Source organism: Pseudophryne corroboree, chromosome 1 (assembly GCF_028390025.1).
Source record: "Pseudophryne corroboree isolate aPseCor3 chromosome 1, aPseCor3.hap2, whole genome shotgun sequence".
NCBI classification, from domain to species: domain Eukaryota; kingdom Metazoa; phylum Chordata; class Amphibia; order Anura; family Myobatrachidae; genus Pseudophryne; species Pseudophryne corroboree.
This window is the reverse complement of record NC_086444.1, coordinates 12725688-12751442: the sequence shown is the minus strand read 5'-3', so window position 1 is coordinate 12751442 and position 25755 is coordinate 12725688. Positions and strand designations below refer to the sequence as shown.

The 25755-nt window shown below is 52.7% G+C and overlaps 1 protein-coding gene across 1 annotated transcript in view; it reads left to right on the top strand.

The window, feature by feature from the left end:
* Positions 1 to 1413: 1413 nt before the first annotated feature.
* Positions 1414 to 25755, top strand: part of LOC135037998 (AT-rich interactive domain-containing protein 3A-like) — a 164884-nt gene continuing 140542 nt past the window's right edge. The window contains exons 1-3 of the mRNA XM_063954657.1: positions 1414 to 1488; positions 2173 to 2844; positions 3285 to 3309. Coding sequence (XP_063810727.1) covers positions 1414 to 1488; positions 2173 to 2844; positions 3285 to 3309 — 772 coding nt within the window. The remainder of the gene's footprint in view (positions 1489 to 2172; positions 2845 to 3284; positions 3310 to 25755) is intronic.

The following is a 25755-nucleotide window of genomic DNA, read 5'->3' as shown; positions in this document are numbered from 1 at the left end:
CGTATAACTGACGCTCTGTGTGTATGTTGTGTGTCAGACACGTGTAATTGATGCTCTGTGTGTATGTTTTGTGTCAGACACGTATAACTGATGCTCTGTGTGTATGTTATGTGTCAGACACGTATAACTGATGCTCTGTGTGTATGTTGTGTCTCAGACACGTATAACTGATGCTCTGTGTGTATGTTGTGTGTCAGACACGTATAACTGACGCTCTGTGTGTATGTTGTGTGTCAGACACGTGTACCTGATGCTCTGTGTGTATGCTATGTGTCAGACACGTATAACTGACGCTCTGTGTGTATGTTGTGTGTCAGACACGTGTACCTGATGCTCTGTGTGTATGCTGTGTGTCAGACACGTATAACTGACGCTCTGTGTGTATGTTGTGTGTCAGACACGTGTACCTGATGCTCTGTGTGTATGCTGTGTGTCAGACACGTATAACCCATGCTCTGTGTGTATGTTGTGTGTCAGACACGTGTACCTGATGCTCTGTGTGTATGTTGTGTGTCAGACACGTATAACTGATGCTCTGTGTGTATGTTATGTGTCAGACACGTATAACTGATGCTCTGTGTGTATGTTGTGTGTCAGACACGTATAACTGATGCTCTGTGTGTATGTTGTGTGTCAGACACGTATAACTGATGCTCTGTGTGTATGTTATGTGTCAGACACGTATAACTGATGCTCTGTGTGTATGTTGTGTGTCAGACATGTATAACTGACGCTCTGTGTGTATGTTGTGTGTCAGACACGTATAGCTGATGCTCTGTGTGTATGCTGTGTGTCAGACACGTATAACTGACGCTCTGTGTGTATGTTGTGTGTCAGACACGTGTACCTGATGCTCTGTGTGTATGCTGTGTGTCAGACACATATAACTGATGCTCTGTGTGTATGTTGTGTGTCAGACACGTGTACCTGATGCTCTGTGTGTATGTTGTGTGTCAGACACGTGTACCTGATGCTCTGTGTGTATGTTGTGTGTCAGACACGTGTACCTGATGCTCTGTGTGTATGTTGTGTGTCAGACATGTATTACTGATGCTCTGTGTGTATGTTGTGTGTCAGACACGTGTACCTGATGCTCTGTGTGTATGTTGTGTGTCAGACACGTATAACTGATGCTCTGTGTGTATGTTATGTGTCAGACACGTATAACTGATGCTCTGTGTGTATGTTGTGTGTCAGACACGTATAACTGATGCTCTGTGTGTATGTTATGTGTCAGACACGTATAACTGATGCTCTGTGTGTATGCTGTGTGTCAGACATGTATAACAGATGCTATGTGTGTATGTTGTGATCTCGGTGACCACAGTTCATCTGCATATTGCTTATCCAGCTGCTTGGAACCCTGCGGTGCGTCAGTGATGTCTGTCTGACCGCCTGCGCATAGGATGAATGATGCCTGGAACTGATGATGACTTGATTGATGTCTTGCTCATTGTCACCACTTTTATTGTATCACAGTGTGGCCAAGTGTGTTACCTCACCGTCACTGTACTACGTACTGTACTGTATTGTGTACTGTCACACACACATGTAAAGCGTCTGAGTCCTAGTGGAGAAACGCGCTGTGCAAATAACATTATTATTATTATTATTATTATTATTATTATTATTATTATAGAATAATCATTGTGTGCACTGATTGTAATATGTCTGAGTAATAACTGGTCTTCCCCTCCCTTCCCGGTGTCCTTCCCCTCTCCTATTTCCACCCTTCTCTCCCCACTGCCCGCTCTTCCTTCATTTCTCACTCTCTACTTCCCCTTTTCTTGCACATTTCTTCCCTTTTTCTCTTTCTTTTTTTGATGTTATAATCTATATATTTCTGCTGTGTAATCACTTGTGCCACCTGTTCTCTGCCCTCTGATGTGTCCTCATTGCTATGCCCCTGAATGCTGACCCTTCCTTCTCTTCCGCTGCTGCTTGTTGCTTCCTGACATCTTTTCCTTTCTGCATGAAACCCTTTTTCTTATTTTTTCATCCCCATCCGTCTATCCCACTTAATAATTTGCCCACCCGTGCGCCAATTCCTTGTCCCTTACTCTTCCTCCCATCCCACAATCCGCTTCCCGACTTCATATGATTTGCTGCCGCTCTTCCATCCTTCCTGACCGCTCTTTCTCTCCTTCTGTTTGTTTCCTGCTTTACTTCCAGCAAGCGGCGTTCTCCACTTCCAACTCTCTTCCCTCTCTCCTCGTATCCACGTCCACTCACCACAACTCGCCTTTCCCCGTGTCCCGTCCCCCCCAATCCGTTCAGACTGTCTCTGCAGGTGGCGGAATGAGGCTCGAGGCCGTGATGGAGAACTTACAGCGCCAGCAGGCCGCTCGTTTGGCTCTGGAAGAAAAGTTGAGGCAGGAAAAGGACAGAGAGCTTCGCTGTTTGGTAGAATCACGGATTCAGCAGCAGGCGCTTGCCATCCGCCATTACCAGGCTGCCGTGAGGGCAGCGGCAGCGGTGACTTCAGCATCAAACTCAAACACAACCAGTGCCACCACAACAACCTCAGCGCTGCCCTCCAGCCGGCCTGCCCTGATATTTGCAGGCACGCCACTGCGCAAAGCAGAGGCCGAGGAACCCAAGCACAAGAGCGAGGGGGAGGACACTGACTTCGAAGATGAAGACATGGACGATGACGATGGAGTGGAGGAAGATGAAGATGATTTGGAGATGTCCTCGAACATGCAACATCCTGATTCGCCTAGCAAGGGCGTGCCGAGGATTGGACAGCCCCAGTTACCCAACACCAGCTCCCAGTCACATACGCTATCTCCTAATGGACAGTCGGGACACCACGAGTGGACCTATGAGGAGCAGTTTAAGCAGGTGAGCTCCTTATCCTTATTCTAGATACAATGCTTCATCCTGTTTTATGTGATGTTATGGTGGACGTTGGTCAAAAAGTATTACCAAGTTACATTCATGTCTACAATAGAGGCTCAGTCACCACGAGTTGTAGCTGACTCTACAGGTCTACTAAATGTAGCAATGTTATCCTGCCCACCACTGATGCATATGTAGCTCTGCCTGATGAACCCGTTTGCTCCAGAACCTTTCTGGATTGTGTTTTTGGAGTTGCATCGTCCAGTTTTTAGCGTTTGTTTTGTAAATGATGGTGTTTTTTGTTCATTCTGATTAGGGGTAGATGTACTGTATCAAACCTCCCAAAGAGGACAAGTAGGGGTGTTACCAATCTGATGGCATCGGGCAGCACCCCCACTGCAGAAGATTTGATGCGTCTCCCCATAGTAATTGTTCTCTTACAGATATTGGTCATGGTTGGTGGCCCAGGTGCATGGTCAGATTGTTAGTGTGTTGATGTATAAAATGTTGGGTGGGTGGGGGTGGCGTGCTTAAACATGAATGGGGCAGAAGTGAAAGCTGTCAGTGCCGCTCCGATGTTAGGAGGGGTGTGCCACTGGTGTCTACTGAACGACGCTTGTCTCAGCCGTGATTTCGTCACCACCCTCCTGTTTCTGAAGCTGATAGTGACCCGGTTGCTGTCTGTGATAAGTTGTGATGCCAGGCAGTGAATGCCAATAGTACCGGCAGTGTGACAAGGCCGGGAACAAGCGGCAACCACCGGCGGTCCGGTAGCAGTTGCTGATATGGGGATGATCTATGGGGAGGGGTAAAGTGATGTATATCGGACACACTAAGCCATAGCGGACACTTAACGTGAGTGTGATGTATGAGCGTCGTCATTCTCCGCTATAAACAGCAACTGGCGGCTGGTCTGAGAGGGGTATTATGTTGGAATAATCATTTTCTGCATTTGATGCATGCGTTGGGCCTCCATCCCACCAGTGCTCCAGTACAGAACTTCTGACAGCACCGGAGCCATCTGTTGGCTCCTGGCACTGACGCAGTCCACCATCTTCATTCTGGCCCAAGACCATTACACGGTAAATACCAGCGCTAGCAGTGTCTTGTATGATGGCAGAAGAGCTGACTCTCCGCTCTCACATCTATCTTATGATCTATCCCTACGGAGGTTCCTGCTGTCCATTGTTCTGGCGAGTCTTGTGACTGATGAGTGACTGGGCAGGTATTAGGGTCTCGCTGAGGTGGAACGTGATGAGCGGAAGGAGGGGAATTCTCCACACTCTGTATTGTCTTCCGGGCGGCTGATTACAATCTTACCTAGTTTATCCCAAAACAACATTGTGCAAACATGACAGCGGCAGATGAGCAGGTGATATGGGCACGGTGGGCGGGTGATCTCCGGCCGTGGGGGGTCGTATTAACCCCTTGTGCGCTGTGCTGCTTACTCATCATTAAATGTACAGTTTAGGAGCCAACCACAATATTTCTGAGCCGATGATTACCGCAGGGGTCAGATATTGCTGGATACAGCGGCGGCTGTCTCTGAGAGACATTCGCCGTCTCTTGTATGTCTGTATAATTACCGCAGGGGTCAGATATTGCTGGATACAGTAGCGGCTGTCTCTGAGAGACATTCGCCGTCTCTTGTATGTCTGTATAATTACCGCAGGGGTCAGATATTGCTGGATACAGCGGCGGCTGTCTCTGAGAGACATTCGCCGTCTCTTTTATGTCTGTATAATTACCGCAGGGGTCAGATATTGCTGGATACAGCGGCGGCTGTCTCTGAGAGACATTCGCCGTCTCTTTTATGTCTGTATAATTACCGCAGGAGTCAGATATTGCTGGATACAGTGGCGGCTGTCTCTGAGAGACATTCGCCGTCTCTTGTATGTCTGTATAATTACCGCAGGGGTCAGATATTGCTGGATACAGCGGCGGCTGTCTCTGAGAGACATTCGCCGTCTCTTGTATGTCTGTATAATTACCGCAGGAGTCAGATATTGCTGGATACAGTGACGGCTGTCTCTGAGAGACATTCGCCGTCTCTTTTATGTCTGTATAATTACCGCAGGAGTCAGATATTGCTGGATACAGTGACGGCTGTCTCTGAGAGACATTCGCCGTCTCTTGTATGTCTGTATAATTACCGCAGGGGTCAGATATTGCTGGATACAGCGGCGGCTGTCTCTGAGAGACATTCGCCGTCTCTTGTTGTATGTCTGTATAATTACCGCAGGGGTCAGATATTGCTGGATACAGTGACGGCTGTCTCTGAGAGACATTCGCCGTCTCTTTTATGTCTGTATAATTACCGCAGGAGTCAGATATTGCTGGATACAGTGGCGGCTGTCTCTGAGAGACATTCGCCGTCTCTTGTATGTCTGTATAATTACCGCAGGGGTCAGATATTGCTGGATACAGCGGCGGCTGTCTCTGAGAGACATTCGCCGTCTCTTGTATGTCTGTATAATTACCGCAGGGGTCAGATATTGCTGGATACAGTGGCGGCTGTCTCTGAGAGACATTCGCCGTCTCTTGTATGTCTGTATGATTACCGCAGGGGTCAGATATTGCTGGATACAGCGGCGGCTGTCTCTGAGAGACATTCGCCGTCTCTTTTATGTCTGTATAATTACCGCAGGAGTCAGATATTGCTGGATACAGTGGCGGCTGTCTCTGAGAGACATTCGCCGTCTCTTGTATGTCTGTATAATTACCGCAGGGGTCAGATATTGCTGGATACAGCGGCGGCTGTCTCTGAGAGACATTCGCCGTCTCTTGTTGTATGTCTGTATAATTACCGCAGGGGTCAGATATTGCTGGATACAGTGACGGCTGTCTCTGAGAGACATTCGCCGTCTCTTTTATGTCTGTATAATTACCGCAGGAGTCAGATATTGCTGGATACAGTGGCGGCTGTCTCTGAGAGACATTCGCCGTCTCTTGTATGTCTGTATAATTACCGCAGGAGTCAGATATTGCTGGATACAGTGGCGGCTGTCTCTGAGAGACATTCGCCGTCTCTTGTATGTCTGTATAATTACCGCAGGGGTCAGATATTGCTGGATACAGTGGCGGCTGTCTCTGAGAGACATTCGCCGTCTCTTGTATGTCTGTATAATTACCGCAGGGGTCAGATATTGCTGGATACAGTGACGGCTGTCTCTGAGAGACATTCGCCGTCTCTTGTTGTATGTCTGTATAATTACCACAGGGGTCAGATATTGCTGGATACAGCGGCGGCTGTCTCTGAGAGACATTCGCCGTCTCTTGTATGTCTGTATAATTACCGCAGGGGTCAGATATTGCTGGATACAGTGACGGCTGTCTCTGAGAGACATTCACTGTCTCTTGTATGTCTGTATAATTACCGCAGGGGTCAGATATTGCTGGATACAGTGGCGGCTGTCTCTGAGAGACATTCGCTGTCTCTTGTATGTCTGTATAATTACCGCAGGGGTCAGATATTGCTGGATACAGTAGCGGCTGTCTCTGAGAGACATTCACTGTCTCTTGTATGTCTGTATAATTACCGCAGGAGTCAGATATTGCTGGATATAGCGGCGGCTGTCTCTGAGAGACATTCGCCGTCTCTTGTATTCCTGTATAATTACCGCAGGGGTCAGATATTGCTGGATACAGCGGCGGCTGTCTCTGAGAGACATTCGCTGTCTCTTGTATGTCTGTATAATTACCGCAGGGGTCAGATATTGCTGGATACAGTGGCGGCTGTCTCTGAGAGACATTCGCTGTCTCTTGTATGTCTGTATAATTACCGCAGGGGTCAGATATTGCTGGATACAGTGGCGGCTGTCACTGAGAGACATTCACCATCTCTTGTATGTCTGTATAATTACCGCAGGGGTCAGATATTGCTGGATACAGTGGCGGCTGTCTCTGAGAGACATTCGCTGTCTCTTGTATGTCTGTATAATTACCGCAGGGGTCAGATATTGCTGGATACAGTGGCGGCTGTCTCTGAGAGACATTCACCATCTCTTGTATGTCTGTATAATTACCGCAGGGGTCAGATATTGCTGGATACAGTGGCGGCTGTCACTGAGAGACATTCACCATCTCTTGTATGTCTGTATAATTACCGCAGGGGTCAGATATTGCTGGATACAGTGGCGGCTGTCTCTGAGAGACATTCGCCGTCTCTTGTATGTCTGTATAATTACCGGAGGGGTCAGATATTGCTGGATACAGCGGCGGCTGTCTCTGAGAGACATTCGCCGTCTCTTGTATGTCTGTATAATTACCGCAGGGGTCAGATATTGCTGGATACAGTGGCGGCTGTCTCTGAGAGACATTCGCCGTCTCTTGTATGTCTGTATAATTACCGCAGGGGTCAGATATTGCTGGATACAGTGGCGGCGGTCTCTGAGAGACAGTCGCCGTCTCTTGTGTGACCCCACATTTGATCATATTACTCCTTCGTTCAGGTAAAGCCGGTTAGAGATGTGGGGACAGCGACAAGGTCACAGTGACGGTTGTGGAAGTGGTTAGACTGGAAATTGTGCTATTAGACTGACATGAAAATCCCTATTGAGTGTGTTGTGTATTTCCGGTTGTGTTACTGTAAGCAGCGTGCAGTGTGGCGCAGTGGTAGAACCAGTCTCAGCCCTCGCACACAGTGCAGGGTGTGTGTATTGTGCGACCTCACAGGTGTCTGCATTATACCCGGCTCCCATCACCTGCCCCCATCGCTCCAAAACCAGACCCCGCACTTATCATTAGGGGGCATATGTACTACAGATACAGAACGTATGCCTTAGGAGAGGTGAGGGGTGAGCCGTGCTTGGCGGCGTTCTCTGGGCGTTGGTTGCTTGCGTGGGCAGGGCCCAGACGGGAGCCCACTGCCCATCCCCGACCTGACCCGGGCAACATTAACAATCTGACTGCCTCTAATGCCCATTGCATGCCAGGAGCTGGAATACAGTATGGTGTAATCGCCGACGGCAACAACCAACAAAACCTTAATATTCCACAGAACTCTAATATATATTAAAACGTTTCTGAAATGGTAGAAATGACTTCGGTTCTGCCGGCATTTTGTGACGACAGAGAGGCAGGCGGCGGAACATTCCGGGAGCCGTTTCCCTGCGTAATGACCTGAATGGCGTCAGATGTTTTAGGGCTGAAAGTAAATGAGGTTTATGTTACATATGTTGTGTATATTATTGTCTTGTTGCGGAAGGGTTAATGGTTGCAATACGGGTGGCATCTTGTCTCCTGCCTAAAGGTCACCGTAGGTCATTGTTAGGGGGAGAAAAACCAGTGTTTACAAAACCTGTTCCCAGAGACAGAAAACAAAGAATGCAGAGTATTCGCGTCCGGAGAGGTTTGGTGTCCCGGGTTCTGGGGTCGAGTGCCGGGAAACTCTCAGGGCCCCAGTGACGGCGCGCCCAACGCCGGCGTAGAGTTATTTCACGTTTCTTACCATTACATGAAGCTACAGCGTGCGCAGGGATGTGTAATATCACAGGGGCACGCTGCTTTTTATATTAGTCTGGCCCCCTATATAATATGGCATCCGCACAAGAACAGACGTGCAGGGTACTGGGGACTTTTATCGCAATCGCAACTGTAAATTCCTCGCAGTGCTGCGGGGTGGGATGCGTGGCGTGGTTGCCTGTTCTCTCAGATTACAGCTGTAGCACGCAAATCCACTGTTGGGGTACAGACAGGGCCGGCAACAGGGGGGATGAAAGGGGACACCTGTACCGGGCCCCAAGATTTCTATTGCCGTCCCCGGGTACAGGGTACTTTGTGCGTTTACCCCAGTAACAGTGCGAACAAGATGCAAACGGAGTAAATGAGAGAAGAAAAAGAAAGGCATGGCGCAGCATAGTGGCAGGTCTTGTGGCGCACCTCATGGGCTATTTGAGGACAGGTACAGTATGCAGACACATGTGCGAATGCTTCAAGCTGTGTAATAACCCCAGGTAACACCATGAGCGCCGCGCAGCCAGGACACAGGATCTCTCTGCGCACAATATAGATGTTTAGGTTGAAGTGAAGGGGAAATCATTTCCTCTGGTGTTTCACGCTCACAGTTGTCACTCACTTTAATCCTCTGTGCTGCTGAGAGACGGGAAATGCTGCACTCGCCGTATTGGCTTTCTGAGTATACCTGGGCTCCTTCTGTGCACATCGGGGGCCACTTCTAGCGATCACGCAATTCCCGCCCTGCACGTGCGCAGGAGTGTTTACGATTTTAAAACAGCAAAATTTGCTCTCCTCTTCTGGCGGCACCCCGGCTGGAGCAGCCTGCCCTCTTCTATCCCCACCTGCGGGCCGCAGTGTCCTGCAGGTGAGAAATGTTGCCGAATGATCACACACCCTTTTTGGGCGTGTGCGCATGTAGGCCCTCATTCCGAGTTGATCGCTCGCTAGCTGCTTTTAGCAGCAGTGCAAACGCTAGGCCGCCGCCCTCTGGGAGTGTATCTTAGCTTAGCAGAAGTGCGAACAAAAGGATCGCAGAGCGGCTACAATAAAGTTATTTGAGCAGGTTCAGAGTAGCTCCAGACCTACTCCTACCTTGCGATCACTTCAGTCTGTTTAGTTCCTGTTTTGACGTCACAAACACGCCCTGCGTTCGGCCAGCCACGCCTACGTTTCCTCAGCCACTCCTGCGTTTTTCTCCGACACGCCTGCGTTTTTACACACACTCCCTGAAAACGGTCAGTTACCACCCAGAAACACCCACTACCTGTCAATCACTCTGCGCCCAGCAGTGCGACTGAAAAGCGTCGCTAGAGCTTGTGTGAAACTGCATCGGCTTTTGTGAAAGTACGTCGCACGTGCGCACTGCGCCCCATACGCATGCGCAGAATTGCCGCTTTTTAACCTAATCGCTGCACTGCGAACGAAAGCAGCTAGCGATCAACTCGGAATGACCACCGTATTCCGTACCCGCACCTCAGCGCCCGGCCATGCCCGCATTCCTGTGATTGAAATTCGCAGCCTGCGTTCGCCATGTATACATCAGCATTTGTACATATAGCTGTTTGTATGAATGATATGGAATTACTTTCCCTTTCACACAACAGGGAACAATACTGCGCTGACTGCGCACCGTCCGCCTATAGATACTGCGACAATGTAAGATCTATCTAAGCTGGAACGCAAGTCATCGTCTGTCACCGCGCTCAGGATCGGTCACACTAAATTTACTTTATCAACAATTAAAATGTTCAAGTAAAGAAGTAACATTTTTGTGCCGCTTAGAGACTGTTTGCAGCCGGCAGCCGGTGTGGGGTCACTAATGATGATGTCTGTGTGACTGTGTCCTGCGGATATAACACTGTATAGAGGGACAGCAGCGTTACGGGGGAAATCACCTCTTGTGGTTAAGCCGCGTGTTTACACTGTTACATGGGGGGTAATTCACTAGGGCTGAGTTTCCGCACAGCGGGCTATCAGATCTAAACTGCGCATGCACCGCAATGTGCAGGCGCGTCGCACGGGTACAAAGCAGATCGCCACTCAGCGATGTGTTTGTGCAAAGAATCCATTCGTACGAGCGATCGCAAGGAGAGTGACAGGAAGAGGGCGTTTGTGGGTGGCAACTGACCATTTTCTGGGAGTATTTGGAAAAACGCAGGCGTGTCCAGGCGTTTGCAGGGCGGGTGTCTGACGTCAATTCCGGTTCCGGACAGGCTGATGTGATCGCAGCGCTGAGTAAGTTCTGGGCTACTCAGAAACTGCACAAACTGTTTTTGTACCGCTCGTCTGCACATGCGATCGCACACTTGCAAAGCAAAAATACACCCCCCTATGGGCGGCGACTATGCGAACGCTAGACTGCAAAAAAACCCTAGCGAGCGATCAGGTCTGAATTAGACCCATTGAGCAGTGATTGCAGAGCCACTTGCACTGCTCTTATGACGGACGTCACTACATAGACCTGCGCTGCGGGCAGCGCCAGGGGGGCGGCTGCTGCCAGCTCAGTAATGGATTTGCTTTGGGTGAGGCGTGCGCGGGACATAAAGGCCCCATGTGTCAGTATCTGTCAGGACGTCACCGTGATATAATGGCCGGGGGAGGGGCTCTTACACATGTGTTATACCCTGTACATAATATCACACTGCTGTCACTTTATACACCTAGTCCCCACACCGCAAAGGATTCTGGGATGGAACTCTGTGCCCCTATAAATTCCAGTCTGCGCGCTGTCAGCGCTATATTAGTGAATGCGGATTATTATTGTGACATGGCTGATCTGCCTGGGGTGGTTGATTGATACGGACATGTGCGGGGAGAGGCCCTGACGTTCTCAGGCACCTATTAATGGCTGCCACTCACCAATAGCAGGGCCTCTGTCCAGCTGATGGCTGTGAGACTCTGTCCTACCCCCGAAAAACAAATGGCATGGCTCAGCAAGCTTTTACTGTGTCAGGTTTTCTGCTGGAGCCGTAAATCGGGATTATTTGCTTCCTGAACAATTAGCTGGGAGACAACAGTTTTACACCGTGATAAAACGACAGGGCTCATTCACACTGGCTGCGGCCAGGCGACAAACGCCACCTGTAAAATACCCCCCACTGCCGATGTGGGGCTGGTTATAAGAGCGGGAGACCATCTGTCAGCCATTAAAGAATAGGTAGTAGGTGTATTTTTCTGTTCTGAGGTTATACGACTGCTGATGTGAATAATGTCACACCGCCGCGCACGGCTATATGCAGAAATATGGCGTTTCTGCCAGTCTGCATTTCATATGCTTGCAAATTGGTTGCTAAGTATGGCGGTCTGAAAGCTTGCACAGAGCGCATAACCATTGGCGGACTGCGAGCGCACATGCCAGGTCTGTTTTCATGGGTGCAGGTTCCACTTCCTACTTTATCACCGGCGCTGTCATCTAGACAAGATATTTAAATAGTAACTTCTGACATTTTCCCAAATCTTACATAACGTGCAGGAAAGTTTCCATTGCTTAAGACATTTGCACGAACGTCCTCGATATCAGCATTTGCCCAAATAAGGAAGCTGGCAGACATGTCATCATGAAGCTGTAACAAGCACACGCTAACCGCTGGCTGATGCAATGTGGACGGGTGGTGGGCCCAGTGACCAGACCCTCCGTCTCACCGCTGGCTGATGCAATGTGGATGGGTGGTGGGCCCAGTGACCAGACCCTCCGTCTCACCGCTGGCTGATGCAATGTGGATGGGTGGTGGACTCAGTGACCAGACCCTCCGTCTCACCGCTGGCTGATGCAATGTGGATGGGTGGTGGGCCCAGTGACCAGACCCTCCGTCTCACCGCTGGCTGATGCAATGTGGATGGGTGGTGGACTCAGTGACCAGACCCTCCGTCTCACCGCTGGCTGATGCAATGTGGATGGGTGGTGGGCCCAGTGACCAGACCCTCCATCTCACCGCTGGCTGATGCAATGTGGACGGGTGGTGGGCTCAGTGACCAGACCCTCCATCTCACCGCTGGCTGATGCAATGTGGACGGGTGGTGGGCTCAGTGACCAGACCCTCCGTCTCACCGCTGGCTGATGCAATGTGGATGGGTGGTGGACTCAGTGACCAGACCCTCCGTCTCACCGCTGGCTGATGCAATGTGGATGGGTGGTGGGACCAGTGACCAGACCCTCCGTCTCACCGCTGGCTGATGCAATGTGGACGGGTGGTGGGCCCAGTGACCAGACCCTCCATCTCACCGCTGGCTGATGCAATGTGGATGGGTGGTGGACTCAGTGACCAGACCCTCCGTCTCACCGCTGGCTGATGCAATGTGGACGGGTGGTGGGCCCAGTGACCAGACCCTCCGTCTCACCGCTGGCTGATGCAATGTTGACGGGTGGTGGGCCCAGTGACCAGACCCTCCGTCTCACCGCTGGCTGATGCAGTGTGGATGGGTGGTGGGTTCAGTGACCAGACCCTCCGTCTCACCGCTGGCTGATGCAATGTGGACGGGTGGTGGGCTCAGTGACCAGACCCTCCGTCTCACCGCTGGCTGGAATCACAGCACATGGCATCCGGGCCACCCTAATCCCCGCATCCCGGCACATAGATGCATTATACACGTATATACGGAGACGCTGCAGCACATCGCCCCCGGCCGCCCTGATTCCCGCATCCCGGCACATAGATGCATTGTACTCGTATATACGGAGGCGCTGCAGCACATCGCACCTGGGCCGCCCTAATCCCCGCATCCCGGCACATAGATGCATTGTACACGTATATACGGAGACGCTGCAGCACATCGCCCCCGGCCGCCCTGATCCCCGCATCCCGGCACATAGAAGCATTGTACGCGTATATACGGAGACGCAGCGGCACATTGCCTCCGGCCCGCGCTGCGCAGCCGCCCCCAGCAGTGTTAGGAAGTTGTTCTCTCTCCGGTTACCAGTCGCCATGCCGTGTAATATAATCAGACACAGAGTTACTTATTCTAACCAGCAGCACATCGCCCCCCCCCCCCCCCCTGCCACATGCAATCCCACCACCAGGTTTATCTGCCGCCCCCCTCCCACCCGCACAGGGTGTCGTAATGTGAGGAATGTAACTGGTAGCTGACAAGTATCAGCTGAACCATAAATAATTCCCCTCTTAGCATAAAGGACAAGACTATTAAATAGAGAAACCAGATGAACTGCATTCCCGCCCCCCCTCCACTCACTCCCTATTAAATTAGATGTCACGCTACCCCCTCCCCACCGCCATTCTTACTGCTTAACCCCTTCCCCTCCACACAATGCACAAATCCTAAGGAATGGGGGGCATCAGACACGAGCCCCGGACCCCCCGCTCCGCACAGCTGCGGTGCCTAGAAGGGGCTCATCCTCTAAAGCAGCGTTTAATCACCGGGGAGAAAATCTTATCGCTCTGTCGGTGACTAATCCATCGCCACGTACTCAGCGATCCGGGAGGGTGGGGGGTGCAGGGTAACCAGCTTTGGTGACTGACACCCTCGTTTCGTATCTGGGACACATTAAAGCAGACAAGAGCTTATTGTCATTGTGCAGCTTTACTAATCAATTCACACAGCCGGGGTGTGTCGCCCTGTCAGGGCGACGCTGATAATAATATCCCAACAGCCGGGGAGGGGAGGGGGGGACGGGGACCTAGCCTCTCAGTGTTGTTACGCTTATATAGCGCAATCTGCGGGTGCTGTGTGTATCACAGGGGACAGGCGGCGACGCAGGCCCTGCTCACCCGTGTCTCGCCCGCACGGGTGCTAATCTCCTGGCAGGCCCTTGTTTGCACGCTGCTTCCCACATGTGGCCCTGGCTGCCTACCAAACACCAACCCAAAAAAAATACAAGAGGAAGCGTGCGGGGATATCCCTTCATTAGTCAAAGCCTTCCCATCGGGCAGGCAGCCAGTGAGCTGACGTAGCCGCCCTGACAGGCTGGGAACCCCGCGTGCAGCTGCGCTCCGGAAAGGTGACGGCCTGTCAGTGTACTCAGCCGCTTTCAGCAAAGTCTCGGAGATTAGGCAAATTGTGGATGCGGAGGCCAATTTGCATCGCTCTGTGCAAACCTGCTGCCGTGTTAACCCCTTGTCGTCCGCACGGCGTGACAGGGGGAAAAATAAAAAAATAGGGACCATGCGTAAAAAAGAGAGGGGGACAGTTATATACCGCGTGGCTGGAAAACTGGAACCGCAGCAGAAATATTTCAGCAGTTCAGGTTCTTCGTGCAATGAAAGCAGTTTATTCTGCGGCTGGTGGGGGAGGGGGGGGGGAGAGTTTCACATCTCCTTTTATTGTTCTTCAATTAGAGCCCTGAGAGAGGTGTCGCCGGCAGGATGCCAGCAGCAGATCTCACCGCCGGCCGGTTATACAGTTACCAGGAATGGAGAAGGAGATATTTATAGAGACATAGGGCCTAATTCAGACCTGATCGCAGCAAAACCATGTGCACTGCAAGTGGGGCAGATGTAACATGTGCAGAGAGAGTTAGATTTGGGTGGGGTGTATTCAAACTGGAATCTAAATAAAGCAGCCAGTATTTACCCTGCACAGAAATAAAATAACCCACCCTAATCTAACTCTCTCTGCACATGTTACATCTGCCGCACCTGCAGTGCACATAGGGGGTGATTCCGAGTTGTTCGCTCGTTAGATTTTTTCGCTACGGAGCGATTAGTCGCAAACTGCGCATGCGCAATGTTCGCAGTGCGCCTGCGCCAAGTAAATTAGCACAAAAGTTTGGTATTTTACTCACGGCCTAACAAAGTTTTTTCATCGTTCTGGTGATCGGAGTGTGATTGACAGGAAGTGGGTGTTTCTGGGCGGAAACTGGCCGTTTTATGGGAGTGTGCGGAAAAACGCTGGCGTTTCTGGGAAAAACGCGGGAGTGTCTGAAGAAACGGGGGAGTGGCTGGGCGAACGCTGGGTGTGTTTGTGACGTCAAACCAGGAACGAAACTGACTGAACTGATCGCATTGTAGGAGTAAGTCTGGAGCTACTCAGAAACTGCTAAGAAATTTCTATTCGCAATTCTGCTAAACTAAGATACACTCCCAGGGGGCGGCGGCCTAGCGTGTGCAATGCTGCTAAAAGCAGCAAGCGAGCGAACAACTCGGAATGAGGGCCATGGTTTTGCACAACTACTAACAAATTTGCTGCTGCGATCAGGTCTGAATTACCCCCACAGAACAGAGCACTGCGGACTGAGGCCCGGTGATAATGCCCGTTGTACCCGGCTGTTCTCCGCACTCACACATCACATATGTGCATACTGTATAATGTGTGTGTCTAGTGACACGTGTGTGACACGGACAGCGCTACAAGGCGCGGGCCACAGGGGTGATAACGTAAGAGGGGGGGATTCTGCAGAAACCGCCCAGACGTAGAGAGAGTAAAATGAGGATACATTTCGGGAATGCTGCGCTGACAGACGCTGCAAACAGCCCGGTGATTTTGCCTAATAGCGTCCAGATGTGGTCTGCAGATGGGGGGATGCCGGCGGGCTATGTTAGAAGGGGCTATCAGGGGACTGAGGGTACTTTGTAATGCCGGGCAGCACCTTGTCGTGTGTACCCCCAAGTGACCTGATTCCCGATCTTATACCCCCATATGGGCACAGATGCAGCGTGCATGGCACGGGATGTGGTTATTCGCCTGTACGCAAATTTGTGCGGCTACATCTGTTTGTGTAAGTAGCCGCCATGACTGTCAGTGCGCCCTTGGGCTAGCCTTGTACCTGGTGCAAGAGATCCGGACACACTACTCGGAGTAGCCGGCCATTCGTCACCAGGGCAGAGATACGACTGAGACGCGCACAGCTCTAATTCTCCCGTAGTCGCTGACAGCTGCGTGTGCTCGGCTAGGGAGCGTACACAGCACTAAATATCAGTAGACCCGTCAGCAACGAGGACTGGCGTGCCCCTCTGGAGGGTGACCTGCGAGATAACATATAATCGGCCGCACTCTTATAATAATCCAGTATATGGGTTCACGTGACTGTGGAATGAATCCTATTTATCAGAGAATTACCCGCTGTGGCGTCATTAGCAGCTGGACGTCTGGACAGCGGGGCTAATAATGGTATATGTCAGGAAGTCTTACTGACGCGTCGGACAGCCTGGAGGGTGAGCGGAGGGAGAAGCAGCTGTCGGACATAACTGTTACGCCGTAGACACTGAGGGACTGTCAGACAGACACGATCACTAGCCGCAGTAATGGCTGAGCTGCCCGGGCTTCCTCTGCTGGGAGACCGCCTGTGGACTTGCGGCCTAATTCAGACTTGATCGTAGCCGCTACGATCAGTTACTCAGACATGCGGGGGGACGCATGTCTGGCTCTGCACCGCCGCACAAGTACAAAAGCATCGCACAGCGGCAATGCTTTTGTACCTGAGGAGTAGCTTCCTACCTGCGCAGCTCCTGTGCGCTGGCAGGGAGCTACTTGTCGCCGCCCGGGTCACAGCGGCTGCGTGTGATGTCACGCAGCCGCTGCGGCCTGCCCCCCGCACGGCCCTGGATCGCCTGCGTTGCCCGTACCGCGCCCCTAAAACGGCGGACCAACGCCGCCGGCCCACCCCCTCTCGCGATCGCAGGGCTGAGAAGGTCGTCGGCTGTCGGGCATGCGCAGTTCAGACCTGATCGGTTACAGTGTGAAAACGCACAGCAGTGATCAGGTGTGAATTAGGCGCTGCGTTAGCGCTGGCCTATGGTGAAGGCTTTATGGCAGCAATATGTAACAAAACAAGATGGATCCATGAACCTTCTTACTCAACAGGTTGACGTTCAGTCGCAGGGGCCTCATCTCCTTACTCTGTGCCGTTGGCGAATTGGCGCATACAGGGCCTCATTCAGATGTGGGAGCAGCTGCTGTCATTCCTTGGGAGCAGCAGTGACAGCGCTGTATGGTGACGCAGTGGGAGGCGTCTATTACACGCAGACGACTCCTGTCGCAGTAGTGACCTGACCTGCATCCTAGGACGCCACATCAGATCACTGACTGACCATTGGGTGGCTCGCGGCACCCGTGGGAGCACACATGCCGCCCGTTGCAGAGGTCCGGAAATCTCTGTGCAACCACGGAGGATCCCTGGCCTCTTCCCTCTCCCTAAATTGCAGCAACACGCCTCCACAAACGGAGGACGTCACCGCCCCACCCTTCAAACCGCAGCAGACTGTCAATCACCGTCGTCCAGCGGCGCATGTGCATGACTGGTTCCTGCGCATACAATTCCGATAATCCGCATCATGAACCAACTCCAGCCACATCTGAATAACCCCCATAATTATTATTATCACATGAAGGTCGCATGTGGTGAATCTGGAAACGCAACTTGCAGGCGTGTATTTGCCGACACATAAACGGCGTCTGTTACTTTCCATCCTCCGAGTTTCCCTCTCTCCGGGAATAGAATGTCAGCCTGAATGAGGAGGTTTAATATTCCAGCTCCTTTGTGTCAATGTATTGATCGGGTCACAGCTGATCTCCGTACAGGGCCGCAGGTGTTACTGGCACCCGTGTGGATTTAGTGGCCCCAATACACCCGGAATTATCCTGTCATATTCCATTTCCCTGCAGTAGGATTAACTGTCCCAGAACAATCTAGTAATAAAGTAATGTGAATAATTAGCAATCGTCTCGTAGTCCGTGCCAAAGGTTATTACTGTAATCTTATGTATTTATATACAGCAGTGTGCATCCCCCCCCTTTCCCGTAGCAGCGTGGTACCTGGGTGCCCGGGGGAATGTAGAGCTGGCGCGTCAACCACCGCTGATACCCGGAAGGGGCATGAAATGGGGACCCTGGCCCATCCATCCCCCGGGTGGTCTTCAGGTTGCCGGCTGTCGGGATCCCGGCGCACAGTATACCGGCGCCGGAATCCCAACAGCCGGCATACCGACACTTTTTCTCCCTCGTGGGGGTCCACGACCGCCCTGGAGGGAGAATAAATAGTGTGACATCATGCCCGCAGCGAGCCCGCAAGGTGCTCATTTGCGCTCGCCACACTGTCGGTATGCCGGCGGTCGGGCTTCCAGCGCCGGTATGCTGGTCGCCGGGAGCCCGGCCGCCGGCATACCATACTACACCCCATCCTCCCAGCGGCTGTCTGCATTAGGTGGGAGTGGTCTCGTTATTTCCCGGCATGTGGGTCTAACTCAGATCTGATCGCTGGGCTGCTAATTTTGCTGTCTTGCGTTCCGATAGTCGCCGCCTCCAGGGGGAGTGTAAATTCGCCGTGCAAGTGTGCGATCGCATGTGTAGCTGAGCTGCAAAAATCCAGTGTGTGCAGTGTGTGCGCAGCCCAGGACTTACTCCTCCAGTGCCATCACATCAGGCTGATCCGAGCCGGAGCTGACGTCACACACCCACCCTGACAACGCTTGAGCGCGCCTGCGTTTATCCAGACTCTCCCAGTAAACGCTCAGTTGCCGCCCACAAATGGCCTTCTCCTATCAATCACCTTGCGTACGCCCAGCGATGCCCGTTGTTTCTGTCCGACGTGCGTGCGCAGTGCAGCTCTGACACATGCGCAGTCAGGATCTGGTCGCCAGCTGTGCGAAAGCACACAACAGCGATCATATCTGGATGACCCCCTGTGTGTGTGAGCTCTGTGCACAAGACCAGAGCTCGGAGAGGACAAATGCCGCCGTCATGTGTATACGGTTGGATAAACAGAACACGTAGCTGCCGCTATAATCTGATTTATTGTCTTTGTTTTACGACGTGTGCGAAACTATACGTTCATAAACTTTGTTATGGGAGTGATTTTTGCCTGATGTTCTGATCGCGGCTGAGGGGCCTTTCCCTATAAACGTACACGCTGCATTTATCATCATCCGCGTCTGCTCGTAGCGGAACGGGTCTGAAGACCCCGCAAAGAGATCTAGCGACATTCGTGAAAAGATCATCGCTAGGTTCTTGGGCTTCCATCAATTCTCGTTCATCCATATATAATGCTCAACGAGAACACTCAGATTAGTTCCCAAGGATGAGCGTTGAAAAGCAACAGGCATATTCTGTAGTAGTGTTGGGGTCAGATGGAACTCGGGGTGAAGACCAGTAAAGATCTGCAGACCTGTCATGTCTTTCAATGCGCATATCTCTACCATATCAGGAACCGGAACTGCGAGTAGCCATGTGACCAGTTCTGCCCCTCTCATATGTATCAGGGTCCATCGCGGTGACCCAGAAGGCTGATAGCAGAATGTTGTATGGACCATGGGAAGGGAACTCCAACTATCTTAGACGGCTTCTGGACTTTGACCTAAATGTGGACGTTTTCCGCATCTAATATCAGAACCTCATTGGAGTATGGAAGTGATGATCACTGAGGCTCCGTATAATTGCTATCTTCAGAGCCAACCAAATACAAACACCCCCGTCCCTCCGAGCCTACTGTAATAAGACCCACATATACCGCCAGGCCATCCAGCGCAAGCTTCGCCCCTTTGCAGACACCCCATCTTTCCACCCGCGGACGCAGCACAGAAGCGTATCTCCAGCAGGGCCTGGTCAGATCTGTGTTATCCACTCGTAATGACCCCACCCCAGCGAGCCACAGACGCATGTCATAGGACATATATAGACCACGTATATTATATCTATTTTTATTACAAACAGCACCAGCTGTCCCTTTGACGCCAGGAGTGAGCGGATGGTGATAACGGCGAAAGCTTATAAACGTGATTGATAACAGGACGTTTCTATCTATAGCTTCCAGTGTAAATATCTGCGGGAGCGTTATTAAACCATACGCTATGGATTGTAACCTCTGGCGCTGTCTTGTACTACACGGGCAGACGATGCAAGTTACTGTGTATCGCAGACATTATCTGTTATTATTATTATTATTATTAACAGTTTCTTATATAGCGCAGCATATTCCGTTGCGCATTACAAGTAGAACAGCAGTAATAGAACAAAACTGGGCAAAAAAAGACAGACATAGAGGTAGGAGGGCCCTGCTCGCAGGCTTACAATCTCTGGGGCTAATTCAGACCTGATCACTAGGGGGGGGGGCTGTTACTAGCGACCCAGGGGGGGAACGGGCTGTTACTAGTGACCGGGGGGGGGGGGGGCTGTTACTAGCGAACAAGGGGGGGGCGGGCTGATACTAGTGACCGGGGGGAAGGGGGGAGCGGGCTGTTACTAGCGACCTAGGGGGGGAGGGGGCGGCCTGTTACTAGTGACCGGGGGGGGGGCTGTTTCTAGCGATCAAGGTGGGGGCGGGCTGTTACTAGTGACCCAGGGGGGGAGCAGGCTGTTACTAGTGACCGGGGGGGGGCTGTTACTAGCGAACAAGGGGGGGCGGGCTGTTACTAGTGACCGGGGGGGGGGGAAGGGGGAGAGCGGGCTGTTACTAGCGACCCAGAGGGGGAACGGGCTGTTACTAGTGACCGGGGGGGGGGGGCTGTTACTAGCGAACAAGGGGTGGCGGGCTGTTACTAGTGACCGGGGGGGGGCTGTTACTAGCGATCAAGGGGGGGGCGGGCTGTTACTAGCGACCCGGGGGGGGAACGGGCTGTTACTAGTGACCGGGGGGGGGGGCTGTTACTAGCGATCAAGGGGGGGGCGGGCTGTTACTAGCGACCCAGGGGGGGGAACGGGCTGTTACTAGTGACCAGGGGGGGGGGCTGTTACTAGCGAACAAGGGGGGGCGGGCTGTTACTAGTGACTCGGGGGGGGGGGGAAGGGGGAGAACGGGCTGTTACTAGCGACCCAGGGGGGGAACGGGCTGTTACTAGTGACCGGGTGGGGGGCTGTTACTAGCGAACAAGGGGGGGCGGGCTGTTACTGGTGACCCGGGGGGGGGGGAGGGGGGAGCGGGCTGTTACTAGCGACTCAGGGGGGGAACGGGCTGTTACTAGTGGCCGGGGGGGGGCTGTTACTAGCGATCAAGGGGGGGGGGGGCGTGCTGTTACTAGTGACCCGGGGGGAAGGGGGAGGAGCAGGCTGTTACTAGCGACCTAGGGGGGGAGGGGGCAGGCTGTTACTAGTGACCCTGAGGGGACGGGCTGTTACTAGCGACCCAGGGGGGGCGGGCTGTTACTAGTGACCCGGGGGGGGGGGGGGGGGGGGCTGTTACTAGTGACCCAGGGGGGATGGGCTGTTACTAGCGACCCACCCGGCAGGGGGGGGGGGGGGGGGGGGGGCGGGCTGTTACTAGTGGCCTAGGCGGTCGGGCTGTTGCTGGTCAGCCTATAGGTCAGTCTGCTGTGCAGTGTTCAGTTAAATTTGTATCATTAGAAAAATGAGAGCAGCTCTGGTACTACAGCTCCCAGCATGCCCTGCCACAGTTTTAGCATGCCCTAATAGTATAATTCTGGCAGGGCATGCTGGGATGTATAGTTCCACAGCAGCTAGAGAAAAGCAATGTCATAGTCTGCTATGGGAAGCGGAGATTCCTCCGGCAGGCACAGCGCCAAGCTGGCAGAGGTCAGGGATTCCCTAGAAAGCTGTGTGTTTGATTTGGTGCCAGCGTGGCGTGGAATCCTGCCAGCTCCTGTATGTGTGTGGCCGCCCAGGTCTGCGTGGCAGCTCTCCAGGATATGAGCGCAGGAGCTGCCAGGGATCAGACGCTGATACATGACTTATAACAGGACTGCGACTGACAGACGGCGGGTCCTGGGGAGACGGCTGGGGGTTAATTACTGCCTGGCGATTCCCGGTCTCTGTGCTCGCCGGTTGTAGGCCCAGGAATAAATAACCCACCGGAAATGGAAAGGCCCATCGGCCATAAGCTGTACATTACACCGCACAGCGCCTGACTGCGGAGCGGCTCTCGGAGGCCAGGCTCAACTGTCATTGGCACCGGTTGTCAGGCATGGGTGCAGCGAGCACGCTATCGCCGCTCAGTGCCGCAATCTACCTCCGTTTCTGGCATGTGGGTGGATGAACCAATAATGGGGGACACCCGGTTCCTTTTAGCCCCCTCATTGTGACCTTCCTCAATGCTCGCTCCTCACATGCAGTAATATCACCGCAGTTACCCAGTGTAATAATGACTTTGGTTGCACAGGACATTTTAGGAATAGGAGGCATGTCTCTGACCGGATAGCGGGGCGCAGTTTTCCAGCCCCCGGGTACTGTCGCCAAACCCGCATTAACACTGGGGCCTTACCATTGCATAGCGTCTGGCGGCACCTCCCGGGCACACGCAGTCTCTGGCAGAGCTCCCTGGACAGCGGGGAGTTAATCTTCTGTGCTCCAGTAATAGCCCCAGGCTCTCGGGTTGCTAAACATCACCCAGGATGTTTGAACAATGGCTCTGAGCCGTTAATGGCCGTTGTCAGGTATTGTGTCCTGTTTGGATAACTTCTAGCATAAAGCACAAAGCAACTGATCTGTGCAATCTGCAGGCTGTCTGGGTCGGTCCAACCGTAGTATGTTATTGGGAGGTGGGGTGGGGGTGAAGAAAGAGTATTGTCTGGTGTGGGAAGAGCCCCCCCGCAGCAGATCTGCATTGATGTGTTTATTCAGCGTACTATTGTGTCCTCACCTGCAATAAACCTGCCTGTCCCGCACACCTGTACTGCCCTATACCTATCCAGTTTCACGGATGAACAAAGGGGGTCATTCCGTGTTGATCGTAGCTGGGCTAAATTTAGCACAGCTATAATCATTCACATTGACATGCGGGGGGACGCCCTGCACAGGGCTAGCCCGCCCCGCATGTCAGTGTCACCCCCCCCCCACCCGCAGAAGTGCAAAGGCATCGCGCAGCGGCGATGCCTTTGCGCTTCAAGAGTAGCTCCCGACCAGCGCAGCTTTAGCGTGCTGGCCGGGAGCTACTCATTGCTCCCCGGCCCGCAGCGGCTGCATGTGACGACACGCAGCCGCCGCGGCCCGCCCCCCCCAATGGTCCGGCCACGCCTGCGTTGGCCAGACCGCGCTCCCTAAACGGCGGCTTAGCGCCGCCATCCATCCCCCTCCCGCCCAGCGACCGCCTCTGCCTCAGAGGCGATCGCTAGGCAACGACGGCTGGCATGCGCAGTCCCGACCCGATCGCTGCGCTGCGACAAACTGCAATGACCCCCAATACGCGCTACATTGGTATGATATGAAATAAAATTCTGTATCTGGATGGCTGGGAGGTGTAATATTATCGGCGGCAGGGCCATGCCGTGAGAGGGTTAATGTTTTCTGTCCCACCTCTGCTAAGTGCTGGGAGAACTCTGGGTTTAATGATCTGCAGGAATGAAGGCAGAATCGCATTATCAGCTTTTATTAAGCAAGGGGCCCTATAAAATGATGTTAAATATTAAACGTAGGGAGGTTTATTTTCTGTGCATGCACGCTGGGGGAGGGGGGGAGGGGCAGAGTTCCCGGCAGGGATGGCCCTCTGCAGTGTACCTCAATGTGGCTCTGGAGGTGTCCGAGGCAAATAGGGCCTCACTGCCTGCAATAATGGGTGTGTTCTCCGGCAATAATGGGTGTGTTCCCCGGCAATAATGGGTGTGTTCTCCGGCAATAATGGGTGAGTTCCCCGGCAATAATGGGTGTGTTCTCCGGCAATAATGGGTGTGTTCCCCGGCAATAATGGGTGTGTTCTCCGGCAATAATGGGTGTGTTCCCCGGCAATAATGGGTGTGTTACCCCATTGTTACTGGCGGTAAGATCAGCCACCTTGCACCGTAAACGCGAGGACCAGCGTCCCCAAAACCTGTTCTGCTGCTGCGTGTTATTAGACTAAAACATTCAGTTACCCTGTGTATATATATTTCTGTATTTTCTGATCAGTGGAAGTCTAGGCTTTCCGTTACTGCTGGGTCTCGCCCGCGCCTATCCCCCGTGCACGGCCAGCATAGTGGTGAGTTCACCCTTCCTGCTGCGGGGGACTAAGTGGGTCATTCCCCGAAGGCAGCCGCGCATCTATACGCAGCGGCTTCATTCGGGTGGTCTGCGCATGGGCACTGGCTGCTGTGCACATGAGCGACCTTACACGTTGCAACCACAGTGTGATTGACAGCTGGGCGTGGTATTGGGGGGAGGTGTGGTGGGCTGGACAGAGGCGGGCCGGGAGCGTTTACAGGGCGGCTGAGTGATGTCACATGCAGCCACTATGATTAAAGAAATGGCGGAGGACCGCCTGACAGCGCATCCAGGCTGCGCTGCCAGGGGGTCAACCTTGACTTGATGCCCAGCACAGGGCAGGTCTGCCCAGCGTGTGTGAGGCCGCCTCCCAATGCGTCTGCAATTATATTGTATCGGGTGGCAGCCTCATGCGGGGCGGTGATGCCCTGTGTGGGGCGATCCCCAGCATGTGAGGAGATGGACGCAGAGCCTTCTCTGAATAAGGGCCTAAGGAATTGCGTTGGGAGCGCTGTCCTAGCGGTGTTGGAGCACTCTGGATATGAGTGATGTTGGAGTGTGTTGTTGGATCGCTGTCCTTGTGCTGTGTGATCAGTTTGGAACGCTGAGGTATTGCTGTAGGGTTACTATCGGAGCGCTGTGGGATACCTGTAGGATTGCTGTTGGATCTCTATAGGATCTCTTACTGAGCACTGTGTGATAGGTGTTGGTGCACTGTGGAATTTCTGTGGGATTACTGTTGGGACACTGTGGGATCGATCCAGGATTGCTGTCAGAGCACTGTGGGATCACTGTACAGGCGCTGTGTGATAGGTGTTGGTGCACTGTGGAATTACTGTGGGATTATGTTGGGGCACTGTGGGATCGCTCTAGGAGTGCGGTCAGAGTACTGTCGATCACTTTCCAGGAGCTGTGTGATAGGTGTTGGTGCACTGTGGAATTTCTGTGGGATTATGTTAGGGCACTGTGGGATCGCTCTAGGAGTGCGGTCAGAGTACTGTTCGATCACTTGCCAGGAGCTGTGTGATAGGTGTTGGTGCACTGTGGAATTTCTGTGGAATTACTGTGGGATTACTGTTGGGGCACTGTGGGATTGTTCTAGGATTGCTGTCAGAGTACTGTGGGATCACTTTCCAGGCATTGTGTGATAGGTGTTGGTGCACTGTGGAATTGCTGTGGGATTACTGTTGGGACACTGTGGGATCGATCCAGGATTGCTGTCAGAGCACTGTGTGATCACTGTACAGGCGCTGTGTGATAGGTGTTGGTGCACTGTGGAATTACTGTGGGATTATGTTGGGGCACTGTGGGATCGCTCTAGGAGTGCGGTCAGAGTACTGTCGATCACTTTCCAGGAGCTGTGTGATAGGTGTTGGTGCACTGTGGAATTTCTGTGGGATTATGTTGGGGCACTGTGGGATCGCTCTAGGAGTGCGGTCAGAGTACTGTTCGATCACTTGCCAGGAGCTGTGTGATAGGTGTTGGTGCACTGTGGAATTTCTGTGGAATTACTGTGGGATTACTGTTGGGGCACTGTGGGATTGTTCTAGGATTGCTGTCAGAGTACTTTGGGATCACTTTCCAGGCATTGTGTGATAGGTGTTGGTGCACTGTGGAATTACCGTAGAATTACTGTTGGGGCACTGTGGGATTGCTCTAGGAGTGCGG